The 18,524-nt window shown below is 44.3% G+C and overlaps 1 protein-coding gene across 2 annotated transcripts in view; it reads left to right on the top strand.

Annotated features, from left to right (window-relative positions):
- Positions 1-18,524, top strand: part of HHIPL1 (HHIP like 1) — a 58,083-nt gene that overhangs the window by 18,187 nt on the left and 21,372 nt on the right. For both annotated transcript variants that reach the window (XM_053282911.1, XM_053282912.1), the window contains exons 2-5: positions 758-1,404; positions 10,839-10,982; positions 13,060-13,388; positions 18,022-18,148. In XM_053282911.1, the coding sequence (XP_053138886.1) occupies positions 758-1,404; positions 10,839-10,982; positions 13,060-13,388; positions 18,022-18,148 (1,247 nt within the window). The remainder of the gene's footprint in view (positions 1-757; positions 1,405-10,838; positions 10,983-13,059; positions 13,389-18,021; positions 18,149-18,524) is intronic.

Genomic DNA, 18,524 nt, shown 5'->3' with positions numbered 1-18,524 from the left:
AAGTCTCAGGTATTCCGGGGGTTATTTCACACATGTTTAAAAAGATGTACAGCTAAAATTCATAAGGGTGCACCTAAAAAAATTCAAGGTAAATTCAAATTCAAGGTTAAAAAGTACCAAACGTGATAGGAAATATAGTTATTTATTTATTTATTTATTTAATTTACATATTTTTATACCGCCCAAAACTCATGTCTCTGGGCGGTTTATCTATATATCTCCTTAGATATAACATATCTTAGATATGCACTTGTCAGGAAGCTGTGGTGGCCATTTCTGCAAGTCTGTTGCTATGTAACATGTGAAATGGAGTTAACTCTTATTGCTGATCTTTTCATTTTATGTTTTACTATTTATTTGTCAGCTGACTTAGGTCATTTTTTGGTGATAAAAAGGAAGGCTAAAAATATTGTCCAAGATCAGGTCTAACAGTTGCTCTAGCTAACTCCACTATGTCGGAAGCTTGTGTTCTAGATTAATGTGCTAGTGCAAAGATCCTTGTGCAACCTGGTGTGCAATCTCTGGTGTGCCACCTGCTGGGAAACATCTTCCTCCATTTACATTGCAGGGATCATTTGTGCAAGAGCACAACTTTGGGATTTCATGCAGCTACATAATTTTCTTCTAGTTGCACAACATTTCACAAGAGCTTCATTAGTCTGGATGTCAGCCATTTAAAAAAAAAAATGCTTATAAGACAGTCAAAGCCAGGTTTCCTGTTTTGTCTTCCTGACACAAGCTTCTTCTTTACCCATAGGAATGCTCCCCTTATGCTGCTCACCTCTACGATGCTGAAGACCCTTCTACTCCCGAGAGAACTGTTCCAGGACTTTGCCCAGATTACTGTGTACAAGTGTGGCAAAAGTGCAGGTCCATGTTCCGTCATCTCACTCCTGATAAAGAGTTGCTGGCCCTGGAAAACAACATGGCAAAATTTTGCCGCTATTTGTCCTTGGATGATGCTGACTACTGTTTCCCTCACCTCCTAGCCAATGAGAATCTTAATCAAAATCTGGGGTTAGTGACTGCTGATTCAGAAGGATGCCTGCAGTTGTGCTTAACAGAGGTCGCCAATAGGCTTAGGAATCCGGTTGCCATGGTGCATGCAAATGATGGAACTCACAGATTCTTCATTGCTGAGCAAGTTGGCTTAGTCTGGACCTACCTTCCAGATCGGTCACGGCTTGAAAAACCATTTCTGAACATCAGTGAAGCTGTACTTACCTCACCTTGGGAAGGAGATGAGAGAGGTTTTCTAGGTATTGTCTTCCATCCTAAATTCAAATTTAATGGTAAAGTGTATGTCTACTATTCAATTGAAGTTCAGTATGAAGAGAGAATCCGAATCAGTGAGTTCAGAATTTCCCCTGATGACATGAATTCTGTCGACCATGGTTCTGAAAGGTATTGTATACACCTTTATCTGTCAAACTTATTTAAGATGTTGGAGGGCAAACCTGCACTTCTAAGAATTATTAATAGCAGTGAATGAGATGTATTTGGCATGCAGCCTGAATTTATCTTGCTGTTGTCAGTGTTGCTCTGTTTTGCTGTGAGACTTCTTCTCTTGGTATGCATAGGGTTGCTGCAGCCTTGAACTTAGATTCAAACAGCAGGACCTAATTTACTACTTGTGCATGGGGGTCTCCCACTTTCGATGGTAGCTCCCTCCTCATACTCTGAGCCCCCCTCCACAGCATGCATGTTTGGAGTTGAAACCCTTTGGAATTGAATCATCAGCCTCCCTTTTGTGCAATGGAAGTATTAAATGCACATACTGGTCTCTTTTACCCTTAATCTAGTTCTTTAGCAAAGAAAAAAACCCTGAAAGAGTCCTCCTGAAAGGGAGCAGAGTAGATAGGGACAGAGGAGACGCTCAGACCTTTGCTCCATGGAAGTGCACATTTTATACTTTGGTGGGGTTCTTGAGCACTGAAGCCATTCATTCATTCATTCATTTATATACCGCCTGATATGTATATCCCTAGGCAGTGTACATAATTCAAAACAACAATTATAAAACAGAGTAAAGACCATTAAAACAATTTCACAGAATAAAAGTTAAAACAATTTCATAGGCTAAAAACAAGTAAACAGTTTAAAATTAATTTCAGTTAAAAGCCTGAGAAAACAGGAGTGTCATGAGGTTCTTTCTAAAACCAATCAGAGATGGAGATGCTCTTATTTTGACAGGGAGTATATTTGAAAGCCCCGGGGCAGCCACAAAAAAGGCCCGGTCCCAAGTTGTCTCCAAATGAGCTGGTGGCAACCATAACCGGACCTCTCTAGATCAGGGATTCTCACCGTTGGGCCCCCAGATGTTATTGGACTTCAGCTCCCATAATCCCCAACCAAAGGCCACTGGGACTGGGGATTATTGGAGTTGAAGTCCAATAACATCTGGGGGCCCAACGTTGAGAATCCCTGCTCTAGAATCTAGATGATTTTAATAGGCAGCTGGGTTCAAGATAAAGAAAGAGCTCTCTTAAGTACCTGTTACAGTATATAAAGGAATCTATACTATTCCTTTGCAACTTGCATAAACACTTCTCATAAATATACTTCTTTCTGGGCTGAGATTACAATAATATGCATCTTAGGAGGAAATACAGAATTTCTCCCCCAAACAACTGGGATTTATTTATTTACAATATTTATACTCCGCCCCTCTAGTACACTACTGTTTGGGTTGTTTCATATTGCAGACACCCATATCAATATCTGATCTTTGGTGAATGATGACATTCACATGTGAATGTTGGCAATACCATACAAATTTAGTGCATATCTAAAAACACCTGTGAATGACAGTTACCAAAATGTGCTTGCCAACACTTACTGTTGTATATCTTAACAAGTGGGGAAATATATATAAATATATACAATATCATTCATTTCCAGACATTTCCAGAAATAGTTTGGGATTGTCAGTATAATTCAACAAATTCTGTATGTGTTCCATATGTGAATGCAGTTATTGTTCTGGCTTTCCAAATCTGAATTTCATGACTGTTTTGGAAATGAAAAGGGAACACTGAATAAATGTTCTTTAGCTTTAGTGTTTTTTTCTGTTCTTTTACTGCAGGGAGAGCTTATGCTTCATTTTGGAGAAGAGACATTCATTCATAATTTTACAACCATGAAGAGCATTTGGTCGTAGAAAAAACATATTAGCTTCAGTTAACATATTGAATGGCTTTGTTTCGTGAATTAATTTTACAATGATTTGTAACAAATCTGCCAGTAATACTGAGTTTTTAATGAGGAAGATGGAGTATTGGTTTGTTGCTGAAGATAGTAGTCAGTAGAACTAATGTTCAGGAAATTGGGTCCTTGTCTTGGCAGGGAGGCCCCTTTTATGGACAGCTTTGGGCTGTGAGTGGAGGAAAAGGTGCACACACTGTGCACTTTGCCTGGGTGCCTGAGTGAGGGGGCCCCACTGACCTTGTGACAGCCTGCTCTTGCTGTCCCTCTCGTGCGCCTCTGAAGGCAGCGGTTGGCGGGGTACAGGGGTTCATCTTCACTTTTTGTCCCAGGGCCCACTCCAACCTTGCTACACCCCTGGTAGACCCATGGTAGGGGACCAAAGAGATGAGGTGCCTCCCTAGATGGGATAACATTCTGTTAACTGAACTCTATTCTGGAGTTCCCAAAGGACTATTCCCCATGGATCATATTAGTAATCCTGAGAATCTTTTTCTTTCTCTTCAGCATGTGGTTTGGTTGATTTGATTTCAGACATCTGGATGAGTTTACTAAACTGTTCAGTGTCTACAGACACCACTGGCATGGTGCCTTTTGCTTACTCCAACACTTGATGCTTTTGGCACATGATACTCTGGATAATGGGAGTTGATCTGCAGAAGAGTTAGTGTGTGCAGGCTCCACGGCCTTGATCTAGATGAGCTTCATTTTCCTTCCAGCTCTCTGATTGCATGAGTAGGGAGATCATTCAAATCACACTTGTTACAAACATTTTCAAGAGGTTGTATATTTTTGTAGAGAAGATTCGAATTGGGTCATCAGTTAGCTAAAACAAACCTCTTCAGTTAACTGAAAGTTGCCGTTCCTTTGATCATTGGCACATATATCCTTCTTGTTCTCCTCTTTACTGTGCATATGCCCAGTGAAGTTGTCACTCAAGAGGAAGGGATGATACAATACATGAGAAGTCAAACAATCATTCTACTTCCATCCCTTTGGAGAAGTATGGTAGCTTAGTGGCAGTGCCAAGGGGTTCATTCCCTGGTATCTGGTTCTCAGCTTCAATCCCTGGTATCTCCAGGCAGAGTTGGGAAATACCCCTTTCTGAAAGCCTAAAGACTCCGGATAGATCAGGGCTGCACAACTTCAGCCCTTCTGCAGATGTTGGACTGCAACTCTCATTATATCTTACTGTTTACCTCTGTGGCTGGGGATCATGGGAGTTGTAGTTCAAAAGCACTTGGAGGATTGAAGTTGTACAGCCCTGCTATAGACAAGACTGAGCTAGATGGACCAATGGTCTGACTCAATATGAAGCAGCTTATAGCAGCATTCCTCTGAATACCAGTTGTTGGGGAGCAGTAGAAAAGAGCACTGTTACCTTCATGGTCTGCTTGTGGGCTTCCCAGAGGCATCTGGTTGACTACTATGAGAAACTGAACCCTGGACTAATAGGCCTTTGGCTGGATAAAATGGGACTCTTCTTATGGAGCTGGGGTGTGGTGTAGCTGGGTGAGCAACAATACCCCTGACAATTAGATTCCCTTATAAAGGATGGATAGAAAGCGGTGGTCAACTGGCGGAGCTAGTTGGTGCTGGTGTGCAAATGAGGTTGAGCTGCAGGAGAGTCTATTGAATTTTGACAGGAGTCAGGAACTGTGGTCCACGCATATTTGCTTGGCTTTCTAGTAAAACCTGAGGGATGAAGAAGTGGTTGTCTTTTTGCTTTTGAAGAACCTCACTGCATTGCAGCTTCCTGTAAAATGCCATTGGGAACTAAGAAAAACTACCCCTTTCCCCCCTCTGTGTAGAATTGCAAGGATGAGTGCAGAAAGGAGAGGGGGTTTCTGTCCAGCAAGGAAGTAGTTGCATTAAGTGTTTGCAGGGGACACCAGTGATGAAGCTTGCTGCTGCATAGTGTGAAAACCTAATATAATGGGGAAGAGATTCTTCCCATTCTTTGTGGAGGAAAGGATGTAGTAGTTCCTCCCTTCTCATTTTGGTTTTTGCATGAAACAGCAGGGAGGCACAGCTGGCGTAACCTGTATCAATGTATGTGGAATGCAGATGGACACCTCTGCTATTTACAGTGTAAGTTAACAGAGGTGGAGGCAGCAGACAGGAACAATAACTCAGTTACATGCACAGAGGGAAAGTTCAGTTAGATGGAACTGCTACTAGGATGTGCTTGTGATTACAGGATGGAGTAGGAGCAGGAGGGATCTAGAGGATATTGAAGCTGACTTCTCTAATGAAGGACTTTTGTTATATAACTCCTGCTTGATTCTTGAATGCAAGCACCACTTGAGACATAACCGGTCTTGAAGGGAATAAACTATCTTTTCCATCCCCTCTGTTTGTGGAGCAATAGAGGGACAGGGTGTCCCCCCCCCCACCCTGAAGTCTGTATTTCTTTTGTAGAAAGTGCCAACTCTGCCTCACTGCTGTCTCCTCCACAAATCCAACAGGAAAGGGATGAGACAACGCATGAGGAAAAAAAGACACACAATTTCTTTTCATGCCAGTTGGGTGTTTGTGGAAGGCAGCAGCAGGATGCTCCTGGTGTTTTTTGTAGAATCCTACTTGCAAAAGAAAAGGGAGGTAAAGAAACATAGCTTATTACTCACAAGCAGGACCTTTGCTGGAATGGTAGGGGTGCTTGCTCGAAGTGAAGGGGCACACTAATGGAGAGATGGTGAGTAAGTTTATGGAAGCCTAGTAAGGAAGGACATTTGAAGAGATGTGTAGCTGTGGCCACTGACTAAGCCAAGATGGGCGAGCTGGAGTGCTTGGTTGCTAATGAAAACATAGATATAGTGGGCATAACAGAAACCTGGTGGAACAATGAGAACCAGCGAGGCACTGTTATTCCTGGATACAAACTCTACAGAAAGGACAGGGAGGGGAGGATTGAGGGGTGGGGGTGGAATAGCACTGTATATTAAAGAAGGGATAGAATCCAACAAGCAAGAAACCCTAGGTGGACCGGAGTCCTCCACAGAGTCATTATGGGTGACAATAGGAGGACTGAAATGAAATGTGTTACTAGGGTCGTGCTATCACCCTCCGGATCAAAACGCTGAGAGTGACCAGGAGTTGGAGAAGCAAATCAAAGAGGTGTCAAAGAGAGACAGAGCTATTATAATGGGTGACTTCCATTACCCTTACATAGACTGGGCAAATTCACATTTGGGTATTAACAGAGAGTCCAGATTTCTAGACATGCTAAATGACTGTGCCGTAGAACAGTTGGTTGTGGAACCAACTAGAGAGAAGGAGACCTTGGATTTAATCCTGAGTGGTGCCCAAGACCTTGTGCAAGATGTCAGAGTTATAGAACCACTGGGGAATAGCGACCATAGAGTGATCCAATTCAGCTTACATGCGAGTGAAGCATAATATAAGTCAAGCACTGGAACAAAAAGATGCACATCAGATCAAATAACCTTCCACCCACAAGAAGCCTCTTATATCCATCCTATCTGTGGAGGTGGGGGCGGGGGGCAGTGGCAGGTCTCCATGGCGCAAGAAGTTATTCACACATGGCTTCATGCCGTGGGGGTATCTGAAGAGCGAATCTGCTTCTCAGCAGATTCGCAGATGTTTATTCTGAGGGATTAAATGGACAGTTCACATAGGGTCGGCTCCTCTCTGCAATCCCTGCAGATCATTTTCCTGTGCGTGTTCTCACTGCTTTCTCCAGGGGTTTTTTATCCAACCAATCCCATCCCAGAGGAGGAGGCGAGAGAGCTTTTTTTGTTTTTTGTTTTTTGTTTTTGTTAGTTTGACAGTAAGCTACGGAAGGTCACAAGCCCGAGCAGCGGGTGATCAAACAGAAAGCTTAACCCTAACCCTGCCTTTGTGAGTGACTTCAGTCAGCTCAGACACAAGGGGCTCAGGTTACATCTTGCATTTAACTCAGGAATGTATCCATCCCCCTCCCCTTCTGGAGTCTCTCATTCTCTCTGTGGCCCCTCTCCCTTCCTCAGCCAGCCATTCTACTCCCCACCCCCCGTGGATGGTGTGAAATGCTGCTCATCTTCATAGCAAACCTTCCTGGCAACGTTCTGCAGACAGAGACATGTGCACCACAGCTGGGTCCACACCAGAGTACAGAAACGCTTCTGTGATTCAGCAGAGTTGAGGGTGTCTTCTGTGCTTAAAAGCATCTCCTGTGGGGAACCGTAGCCACTGTCTCACTTGCTCCTGGTTTGTGACCTCAGCACAGCACCCCTGCAGGGGCTGGAGAGGGCTTTCTCCACCCGAGGGGACAGCTGTGTGTGTATTATGTAGGCTGCCTGGCTCTAATGTAACCTGACAGAAACATGAGCTGAAAGGACCCCCTCCACAGAATTGCATCAGTCAGCCACAATCCCTCCCCCCGCCCCCAGCGCTTGCAATTGCAAATCTCCTTTGCTGACACCTGGGTGGATTTCAAGTGTGAGTTTGGAAAGAAGCCCCTCTTTCCAAAGCCCGCGTAATAGCCCACAGGGACTTCAGGGTAAATGCAGCGAGCTCATATGTGGACTGGCACACTCCATTCCAGAGTAGATTCGAACCAAAAGCCATTCATGTAAAGCTCGCTGGAGGCTGGATAAGTTCTGCAATATAAGGAACTAGCTGAACCCGCACAGAGCATCTGTGCAGCAGTCTCCTCTCCCTGCCGCCACCTTCTGCCCCAGTCTCCTCTTCCCGCCGCTGCTGCCTTCTGCCCTAGTCTCCTCTCCCCACCGCCACCGCCTTCTGCCCCAGTCTCTTCTCCCCCCACCCCCTTCTGCCAGGCACCCCATTTCCCACCGCTGCAAAGCAGGCGAACTTCGTGGCAGAGCTGCTTGCCTTTTTGCGGTCCATCAGTCTTCGTTTTGCAGTCCTTCATGTCATCACTCCCAGCCGTTCCCTCCCAGCTGCCCTCAACTGCCGAATTTCCTCCCACTCAAGGACGCTCCTTGAGACCGGGTGTCCATTGTCTCTGTGCCCTCAGGCAAGCTCCTTGGGTCTGTTTACCTCATAGAGGTCCAGTTTCCTTCTTTCTCCTTTCCCCTATAGTTTTCCTCCTTCCTCCTTTTCCCCAACTCTGCCGATGCCTTGCTAACCGCTCTCTCCTGCCTGCCTCCCTTGCTGCCGTTCGTCATCCAGACACATCCCCACATCCCCACGCCATTCCCAACGCAGCCAGCCATAAGAGAATTAAATATATAGATTCCCACCAGTGGCAGTGTTGAGCAGATACTTTGCTAACAGCAATGCTGACAACAAGTAGCATTAGGTCTTTACGTAAATTTGTACTTTGGCCAGAAGAGACTTTGGAAAATTGCATATGTGTGAAGGGGGCAGAATGAGGGATGAGTTTTTGTGTTCTGTTCCTTTTACACTGCAAGTTTGCTATACTTGCAAAAATGGCCAATGCAAAATGAAAACTTTCCTACAAAGAGAGCAACATCTGGTTTTCCAATTCTAGCAGGAGAAGAAAAGTCCCATTGAGTGACGTGTTACTTTTCTCCAAATATAACTGAACAAATATAATACAATTTTTAGGACCAAATAAAATGACACAATATAGTGATCAAGCTTTTTAGTTCCTCAGGACTGTTCTTTAGTCTTTACCTGTATTTACCCAAACGGTACAACTCTGAATTTAAGATGACCCCCTTAAAAAGTAGAGGTTAAAAATGGGTTATACCTGCATTTACTTGGAAGGAACAGGACTCTGAATTTAAGATGGCCTCCTGATTTCTAATATGAAAAAACTTGGAAAAAACCTAATCTTGGATTCAGATAAATACAGTGTGTTAAGCAAAACAAAAACAAAACAAGGCAGAGGAGGAGAAAAACAAGTTCTTGGACACAACGAAAATGCCCCCTTTGTATGGAGTGGAGAAGGTGTTATGCCAGCTTTATTAGGTGACACTGTGCTAGGAGCAAAATTGATCAGATGTTGCACAATGGACATTCTTCTTTTGAAAATATAAATGCTAGTAGTTACAGGGTTGGTATTAGGGGTCATCATTGTTGGGCATCTGCCGAGGGTCCCCAAAGGGCCCACTGCTAATTCCTGAAATTGCTTCTGTGTCCATAACCTTCTTGCAATGGGTGCAGAGCATCACTTGGCCGAGGGTGTTAATCTATTGCTGCCTTTTCTCTGCCATCCCCATTCTCCAAGATAAGCTCCATCACAAACCTTTAGGAGGATGATATGATAGGAACATAGGAAACTGCCTTATACCAAGTGAGACTATTGGTCCATCTAACTCATTGTTGTCTGCATGGACTGGCAGTGGCTGTCCAAGGTTTCAGGCAGACGTTTCTCCTAGCCCTACCTGGAAATGCCAGGGATTGAACCTGAGACCTAGGCAAGTACATAAGAACAGCCCTGCTGGATCAGGCACAAAGCCCGTCTAGTCCAGCATCCTGTTGCACACAGTGGCCCACCAGATACTCTACCACTGAGCTATGGTCACATCCCAGTGGTTAAAAAAAAACTGTCTGAGGTGGAAGTCCCCCAAGATAGCATTTTGTTCATTGTGCAATATTCTACAGACTTCTTATGCTCAGATTTCTTATGCTCTTGGCTACATTCTACAGCACTGTACTGGGAAGACAAAATGCTCCTTCAGGACATACTTGAATGCATGATTTCACAGAGTCATAATGGGTTTTGACTGAATTCTGGATGGATGTGTTTCAGGCATTGACAACTTTTCTTTGGATCTAGGAGCCCCCAAATTAGGAGCCAGACAATGGACACTTGACAAAATTACTGGGTTTAGTGACAGACTTTGTTGAGGCGGAGAGTAAATGGGTCTCTCTTTATCTCCTTTGTAAATAGCATTGTTAGAACAGAAACAGAGTTGCATGGGACAAATAAAGGTTTTATTAAAGAACTTTACCTCTGAATATCCTAGTCTAGGCACTACCATTAACTTTCTTGGCACCATGGCTCCCTGGTGCCTGGGAATTTTTCAGCCCTGATGTATTTAACCTAATACATTCAGCTGGGCTAAACTGCTCAGCAATGAGAATTCTAGACAAATGCTATATTTTGGTTTGAGCAAACTGAAGTAAATTAAATTAAATAAAGCCTTTTCTTTTGAAAGGGTCTGAAATGAATTGTGGTTTCTTGCCTTTATTTAGCACAGAGTGAAGAAAATCATAGAAGAGCTGTTCTTGTGGCAGCAAGCATGAATTGTCCCCTTTGCTAAGCAGGGTCTGCCCTGGTTTGCATTTGAATGGGAGACCACAAGTGTGAGCATTGTAAGATATTCCCCTTAGGGGATGGGGCCAGTCTGGGAAAAGCACCTGCATGCTTGCATGCAGCAGGTTCCAAGTTCCCTCCCTGGCATCTTCAAGAAAGGCTGAGAGAGACTCCTGCCTGCAACCTTGGAGAAGCTGCTGCTAGTCTTTGCAGACAGTACTGAGCTAGATGAGTCAATGGTCCAACTCGATATAAGACAGTTTCCTATGTTCCTATTTCTATTTTGTACCAAATGCAAAAGACAACTTTTATGATGTAGACGTACATTCAGTTGATCCACAATCAGTCTCAGACAGACAGTTGTTACTTTTTAAAATGGTAGTTTCTTTGTGTTAACTTTTTTGTTACTTGGATTCTTTTGTTGTCTCCTCCCCACCCCCAGAATAATTCTGGAAATAGATGAACCAGCTTCGAATCACAATGGCGGAGAACTGCTGTTTGGAGATGATGGTTATCTATATATCTTCACTGGAGATGGGGGGATGGCTGGTGATCCTTTCGGGTCATTTGGAAATGCTCAAAACAAGTAAGAATCTTAATTTCATTTAGGAGGGGGGCAAGTAGGCTGTACTCTATGTCATATAGATAAATCAGTCTAAGCTCAATAGTTGCCTGAATTCCTTCCTACTGCTTTTTTAGAGTCAGGTTGTATCTTGGACTATGCAGTGCACTAAGGTCAAATCTTCATCATGCCCTTATGTAAAAAATTACCAGGATTTTTGTGATCTCAGAAGTGTCTGCAGAATTTGGCAGTTGCTGAACAATTCATGCAAGGAAGTACTTTTGGTTCCAAATGCTGAGGCACTAGGTCATCAGTAATTGCCACCAGCAACATAACACTCTTTCGGGTAGTATTCCTCACTGTTTTTCAAGTGGGGGCCACTTGGGCAAAAAACTTTCAATGTGAGAGCCATTTCACACTGTGCTTACCTCTGCGCAGTACTGCACTTTTCTCAGTGTTGGGAGGGCCCTTTAAAGGAGCCCTCTCTTAAGACCTCTGTGGGGAAAGCTACACTTCCCAGCACTTCGTGCAAGTCTTCCAGAAAGGGACAGGGGCCCAAGATGGCTCTGTTTCCCTTAAGGAGCCCACCTCTAGGCAAAGTGAAGCACTGCACAGTGGGAATGGTCATCTCCACATGGCTCCAGGGAAACTCTGCAGAGTATGAAGCTGTGGTAGAAACTTCACACAGACCAAATAAATGATTCAAGAGTTACACTTAGGGTTGATGTGGACAACACTGGCCCCCAGGCTTACAATAAAGAACAATGGTGCATTCTTTCTGGGGTAGCTGTTGAGACCGATTTTAAAATGTCTGATTCCTATAATCGCAGATTCTGATAAACATATGAAATTGCCTTATATTGAGTCAGACAGTTGGTCTAACTATTCTATTATGGAGCATAGGGAAAGTCCAAGGAAGTTTCAGGCCTGTCCCCAAAGTTGTTAGAGACCAAAATGATAGGTTTTGGCATAACCCACTGAGATTTTCCCCTGTATGAAATAAATGAGGACTGCTCAGTATCCAAGTTTTGCAATTCTCATTCTGTTCAGTCTGATTTGCTCACAAGTTTCTGATAGATTATGCCCAGGGATTTTAGCATTCATGGTTGAGCTGTTAAATGCCCTGGTGTTCTGAACTGAACTTGCTACTTTGCTGGTAGCTTGATGCCCACTTCAGTCAATGGCCAATGAGATTTTTAATGCTCAACCACAGGTTTCAATGTGCCAGAGATGGGTGACCTCAGAAAGGCATATCCTTGGGAAAGCTGCTCAATAGTCCTTTTGAAATAAGATGGTCGTGTTCCAAGTTCTAATGTAGAAATGTCTAGAATAAGCAGACCTCAGCTTGGAAGTCTCACTAGAAAGCCAGTGATGACGTGGGCCAGTAGGCTGAACAAAATGAATGACTACCTTTTCCCAGATGTAATCCCATTCATTATCTCGAACTGCTGGTCTCTGTTGGAAGGTGTGCATTCCGTGCTACCTGTCCTTTGCATGTACAGAAAGATTTAACCTGTATTATTTTTCAACTGTGAGAAAGAAAAACTCATTTTATGTATTTCACATTTCTAGCCTGGCCCTTCTCCTGCCTACCTAGTAAGTAAGCCTACTTGTACCTACAACCTCTTAGGTAGTTTTTGCTGCAAGTACTTTCTGTTCTTACTGATATATTTTCTGCAGCTATTTCCTGGGAAGTCTGAAGAAGAACCTCTCTGTTGTTTTTAATATTGTTAAGATTTTTGGAGACAAAGTATGTTCTAATCAGAGATGTGGGCTTTCAAGAAAATTTTGGATTGGAAAATCTTCCCATGCAAATTGTCCCCTCATTTGCATAAAATTTGGATTAATTTTTCTCAAAAGAATTACTATACAAATTTTCCTGATGGCCTAAATAGATTGTGAACTGATTTGACATATTATTTGACCTATCTATACAGTGGAATTTCCTCCCACCGTATTAATTTCCCACACTGTATCTCAAAAGTTTTTCAAGTAGCCAAGCAGAAACTTTAGAAATAGAAAATTTTCCATAAAAATCTCCAACCACATTTTTCGTTCTAACAGAGTACTGTTTGTGTGTGTGTATTCTGAACATCTGTAGGTCAACGCTGCTTGGTAAAGTGCTCCGGATCAATGTCGATAACAATGACTATGGGCCTCTCTATCGAATTCCTCCGGACAATCCTTTTGTTGATGAACCAAAAGCCCGGCCTGAAGTCTATGCATATGGGGCGAGAAATATGTGGCGCTGCTCTTTTGATAGGGGCGACCCCTACACCAAAGAAGGGAAGGGACGGCTTTTCTGTGGCGATGTGGGACAGAACAAGTATGAAGAAGTTGACATTGTGGAGAAAGGGAAGAATTATGGCTGGAGAGCGAGAGAAGGCTTCAGTTGTTACGACAAAAAGCTTTGCACCAATTCCTCATTAGGTAACTTTGTGGTCTGATGAATTGAACTAGATAATGGCTTGTTTGGGAGCCAGCAGTTGATTGCTTCTTTCTCAAAAAAGGGGCTTAGAATCTGGCCTGCACAATGTGACCCACCAAACGGAACTCTGCCCACCAATTTTTGGGTGTTCACCCACAGTTTGATAAACCTCCTCCAGCCCATAACCAGGGCTGGGTTATGACATGCTGAGGCCCTAAGCCAGAGCTGCACATTTTTGGCCCTCCAACTGTTGCTGGACTACAACTCCCATTGCCCTCAGCCACAGTGGCCAGTAGTCAGGGATGATGCGAGTTGTAGTCCAGCCAGGGGCAGAGCTGTAATAGTGCACACAGGTTCCAAGGACCCATGCTGAGCTGCCTCCGGGGCCGCGCCTTCATTCCTTCTGGGGTCACCTCACTCGCTCCTCCCCGCCACAGGCAGTGGCACCCAGCGGAACCCCTCGTGGCAGCGGCAGGCTTCCTGACCCAGCAGCCTTTGGGGAGGCTGCTCTGCCACTCAGCTGGCCTTTGTGTATGCCTGGTGGCCAGCCGAATGTTGTGGGCAGGGTAACTTCTCCACGAGCTGCTGGGTCAGAGAGCCTGCCGCAGCTGTGGGTGGCTCGGGGCACCGGGCCGTGGAGAGTAGAAGGGGCGGACGAGGTGGGGAGTGTGCAGCTGTTGGGGAGGGGATGTCCATGAGGACACAGGCCGCCTATGCCCTCCCTACACCTGGAGGGCCAAAGTTGTGCAGCCCTACTTTAAGCTATGTCAAGTTTAAAAGGCCAATGAAAATAGAAATAATAAAGCTTTGTTTTTACATATATACTTGGCAGTGATGCAACAAAAAACTAACCATCTAACCAATTCAGAGGACCCTCATAATGTGAGGCCCTAAGCTGCACCTTACTTAGCTTGCGTCTCAATCCAGCACTGTCTTTCCCCCCCTGACTGTGTGAGACTACAGTAATAGGGGACAGGTTAGCAGCTCCTGGCCATATGTAGCTGAAGGACTGCCTTCAGCTTGAAGAGTCACAAGTTGCAGACTTCGCTTGGCTTGGTTTCAGGCCAGGAGTGAAGCTGTCTTGCAAAATGCATCGAAACAGAGCTGCTGCCCTTTGAATTATGCCAAGAGTAAGAAGCGGAAAATGAAACCAAGCTCTGATGGTGCTGCTGTGCCTTTTCTTAGCCAACTATGTTGCTAACGATGCCCCAGTGTGCCAGATTTTCATAGTGGTTGCTTTATGGATTGGACAAATATGCAGAAGGGGAAAAAACTCAGCTCTGCTATATAAACTATAATTTAATGAAAATCCACAAAGGCATAGATATTGCAGTCCTTCATGTTTTGATTTATCTTCATCATATATTGATGGCTTATATGTTTTTTATCATAATGAACAAAAAGAGTTTTGAAGCCCTAATCCTCCACTCATGTATTTGGAAGTAAGCTTCTTTGATTTCACTAGAAGTTGATTCCAAAATTGCTGACGCTCACAGCCTTAGGGCAACAAAACATAGTTTTTCTAAGCTATTAAATCTCTGCATAGACTAGTCATCCTGTCTGTTAAAAGCTACTTAGCTTGTTATTTTTCCTAAAGGAACACATTTATAATTTTTCTTTAAGAATTGCCATCACTTTTGCTCAATAGACAAGCCAACTGGTAGGGTGTGAAGTCTAGACTTCGGATCAGTCTGCCAGTATGCAAGTCTAGACTTCGGATCAGGCTGCCAGGAGTGTGCCAGTCTAGATTTCAGGTCGGGCTATTATCTCAGCTACAGTGGCATAGATGTGTGGATGGAAATCTGCATGGATCTACCTGGTAATGGCTAAAACTCATAACCTTTATTTATTTCATTTCATTTCATTTCATTTCATTTCTATACCACCCCAAACCAAAGTCTTAGGGCGGTTCACAACTATAAAACAACAATACAAATAAGTAAAACATTAAAAGCAGTTAAAACTCCAAAAGCTGCTTAAAACAACATCAGTTTACAATATTTAAAATTGCAAAAGTTAAAAGGTATGGTTAAAAAGACGAGTCTTCAAAGATCTTTTAAAAATCGCTAGAGATGGGGAGAGTCTTATGTCAGCGGGAAGCGCATTCCAAAGCATCGGAGCGACAACTGAGAAGGCCCATCCCTGAGCTGGAGGTAGCCATAGACAAGCCTCCCCTGACAAATTGTAGCAAATTGTAGTTTGCTTCCTTCCCTCTCATTGTAACCAAATTAAAGCATATTTAATTAAAATCCCCAATGTACAGAAATCAAAGCTAAAACAAGAAATTAAGACAGGGTTTTGTATGGGTATTCTGAAACAGAATGCCCTTTCTGCACTGCAGTCACTGAGAAAGCATTACTGCTTTTTCTGTGCAGTAGATGAAATGTTTGCTGCCTAGAAATGCAAGCTGTTGGTGACATTCCTGAAGTTTAGAAGTGCAGACCTTGTTAAGGATTAATGCATGTGTGGGGACCAGCCCTCACCCCAGATGCCCTGTTACCTGGAGGGTAACGAGGCAGGACGAGGCAGACAATCCGGGCAACAGGAGATCATTAGAGAGTCATTAGAGAGTTAGGGCCCAAGCAGCTGAAGCGACGAAACCCTGCCAGAGTTGGCGCAGCCACAAAGCAGTCTCCCGGGGTGGGCTATGTATCGAAGCTGAGAGCAGTGCTGACTGACGCTGCGGCTCGCTTTGCGTCAGAAGCAGCAGCCATGCTGGAGAACAGCCAGATGAAGGAGGAGGAGAGAGAACAGGACGCAGAGGGCTGGGCTGGAGCCTGGATGGGAACGGGAGGGAGAGGGGGCATGCAGAATAGCGGGAGGCAGAAGGGTTGGGCCAGGTTATTTGGGGAAGTGATAAAGACATAGGTCACAGGAAGGGCAGAGCTTGGATGGGCTGCAGTGGATGCTTCTCCCTATTTAAAGATGGTGGCGGCCAAGGAAGAGGTGGACAGAAGCCTGAGAGTGTGAAGCTTGGGACCTCCAGGGAAAGGCCAGGCCCAGATGAGGGCAGATGTGGCTACAAAGGCAGAAAGGTGACATAACCCACCTTGGGCCACTCTGAGACCTATACCCTTTCCACTGAAGGAAGATGGGGGGCCCCACCCTCGGTTCATCAAGGCTGGGTAGGAACCACAGCATATGTCCTTCTTCTGATGAAGGCTGTTTGTTTTCTCTTTTGCCCATTATGTCATTTTGCCTGTGATGACATTTGGGTTCTCTGGTTTATTTGCCACAATCAAAAGCTGCAGTTTTCAGACTGGCTTTCAGGCAGGCTATGGGGTTGAGACGGCCTTGGTCAGCCTGTTGGATGAGCTCCAATTAGGAATAAAGATTGGGTGAGTGTGACTCTGGGGTGTGTGACTTTGTTGATCCTTTTGGCTCTCTCGGCATGGTATCCTTCTGGGGCACTTGAAGGAGTTGGGAGTGGGAGACACGACTTTGCAGTGATTCTGCTCTTACCTCTTGAGTAGGTTCCAGATGGTGTCGTTTGGAGACTGTCGCTTTTCAAAACAAGAGCTCCGGTATGGAGCCCCTCAGGCTCCATACTGTCTCCAATGCTTTTTAACATCTACATGAAACTGCTGGGAGAGATCATCAGGGGATTTGGTGCAGGGTGTTATCAATATGCTGATGACACCCAGATCTATTTCTCCATGTCAACTTCATCAGGAAATGGCCTAACTTCCCTAAATGCCTGCCTGGAGGCAGTAATGGGCTGGATGAGGGAGGACAAACTGAGGCTGAATCCGAGCAAGACGGAGGTACTCATTGTGGGATGTCAAGACTCAGGAAGTGATTTAGATCTTCCTATTCTGGACAGGGTTGCACTCCCCTGGAAAGATCAGGTACATAGTCTGGGAGTACTCCTGGACCCAAGCCTCACTCTGATTTCTCAGGTTGAGGCAGTGGCCAGGAGTGCTTTTTATCACATTTGGCTGATTGTCCATCTACATCCATTTCTGGAGATAAATGACCATAAAACAGTGGTGTGTATGCTGGTAACATCCAGACTTGACTACTGCAATGTGCTCTAGATTGGGCTGCCTTTGTATGTAGTTCGGAAACTGCCAGATTGTCTCTGGGGTTGCCCAAAGAGATAATATTACACTCATTTTAAAAGAACTACGCTGGCTGCCAATAAGTTTCCGGGCAAAATACAAAGTGCTGGTTGTTACCTATAAAGCTCTAAATGGCTTGGGTCCGAGGTATTTAAGACAACACATTTTTCTTCATCAACCCTGCCGCCTATTAAGATAATTGGAAGAGGTCTAGTTGTGGTTGCCACCGCCTCGGTTATTGGCAACCAAAACCAGGCCTTTTCTAGAGTTGCCCCAGGACTCTGGAACACGCTTCCTAATGAAATTAAGAGTTCCCCCTTCTCTGAATGTTTTTAAGAAGGACCTGAAAACATACCTGTTCAGCCAGGCTTTTTGTTTATAGTTTTAAAGCTTTGGGTTTTAGAGTTTTTATTTGTATTTTTAAATAGTTTTCATTGTGTTTATGTTTTAATGGTTTTTGAATTATGAACTGCCCAGGGACCTTTTTGTGGGGGGAAGTATAAAAATGTAACAAACAAACAAAATGTCTCCTTTGCATCCTACAAGTATGATATTATCTTTTTCCCCTCTGCAGATGATGTGCTTCCCATATATGCTTACCCGCACAAAATGGGGAAATCAGTGACAGGAGGCTATGTCTATCGGGGTTGTGAGTCTCCAAACTTGAATGGGCTGTACATATTTGGTGATTTTATGAGTGGGTAAGTGACCACAGACTGGCCATTGGTCATTGACAGACTAGTGAACAATAACCAACTCCAGCTGGAATCCTTGGTTTGTTCTCTGTATGAGATGTGAGTGCTTATGCAGTCTAACCACTTTTGGTCTACTCCTGCTTGCTGATGCTCTGCTGGTTACCAGCTGCTGCTGCTGCGTCATTAGCTGATTCCTAGATCCCCATCGTGTTGTGTTCTTGTTTCATACAGTTGTACAGGTGACTAACACTAGGGCAAGCTTTTAATGCTGTATTATCATGATGCAACTATGCTTTGAAATTGGGCATTTCTCTTATGGATAAGTTTACGAGCAACTTCAAAACACATTGGCCAACCTCCCCCAAAGTGCTCACACAACGGA

The sequence above is a fragment of the Hemicordylus capensis genome, chromosome 1, assembly GCF_027244095.1.
Source record: "Hemicordylus capensis ecotype Gifberg chromosome 1, rHemCap1.1.pri, whole genome shotgun sequence".
Taxonomy (NCBI): domain Eukaryota; kingdom Metazoa; phylum Chordata; class Lepidosauria; order Squamata; family Cordylidae; genus Hemicordylus; species Hemicordylus capensis.
Note: the sequence above shows the minus strand (reverse complement) of the source record. Positions and strands in the feature narration are given on the sequence as shown.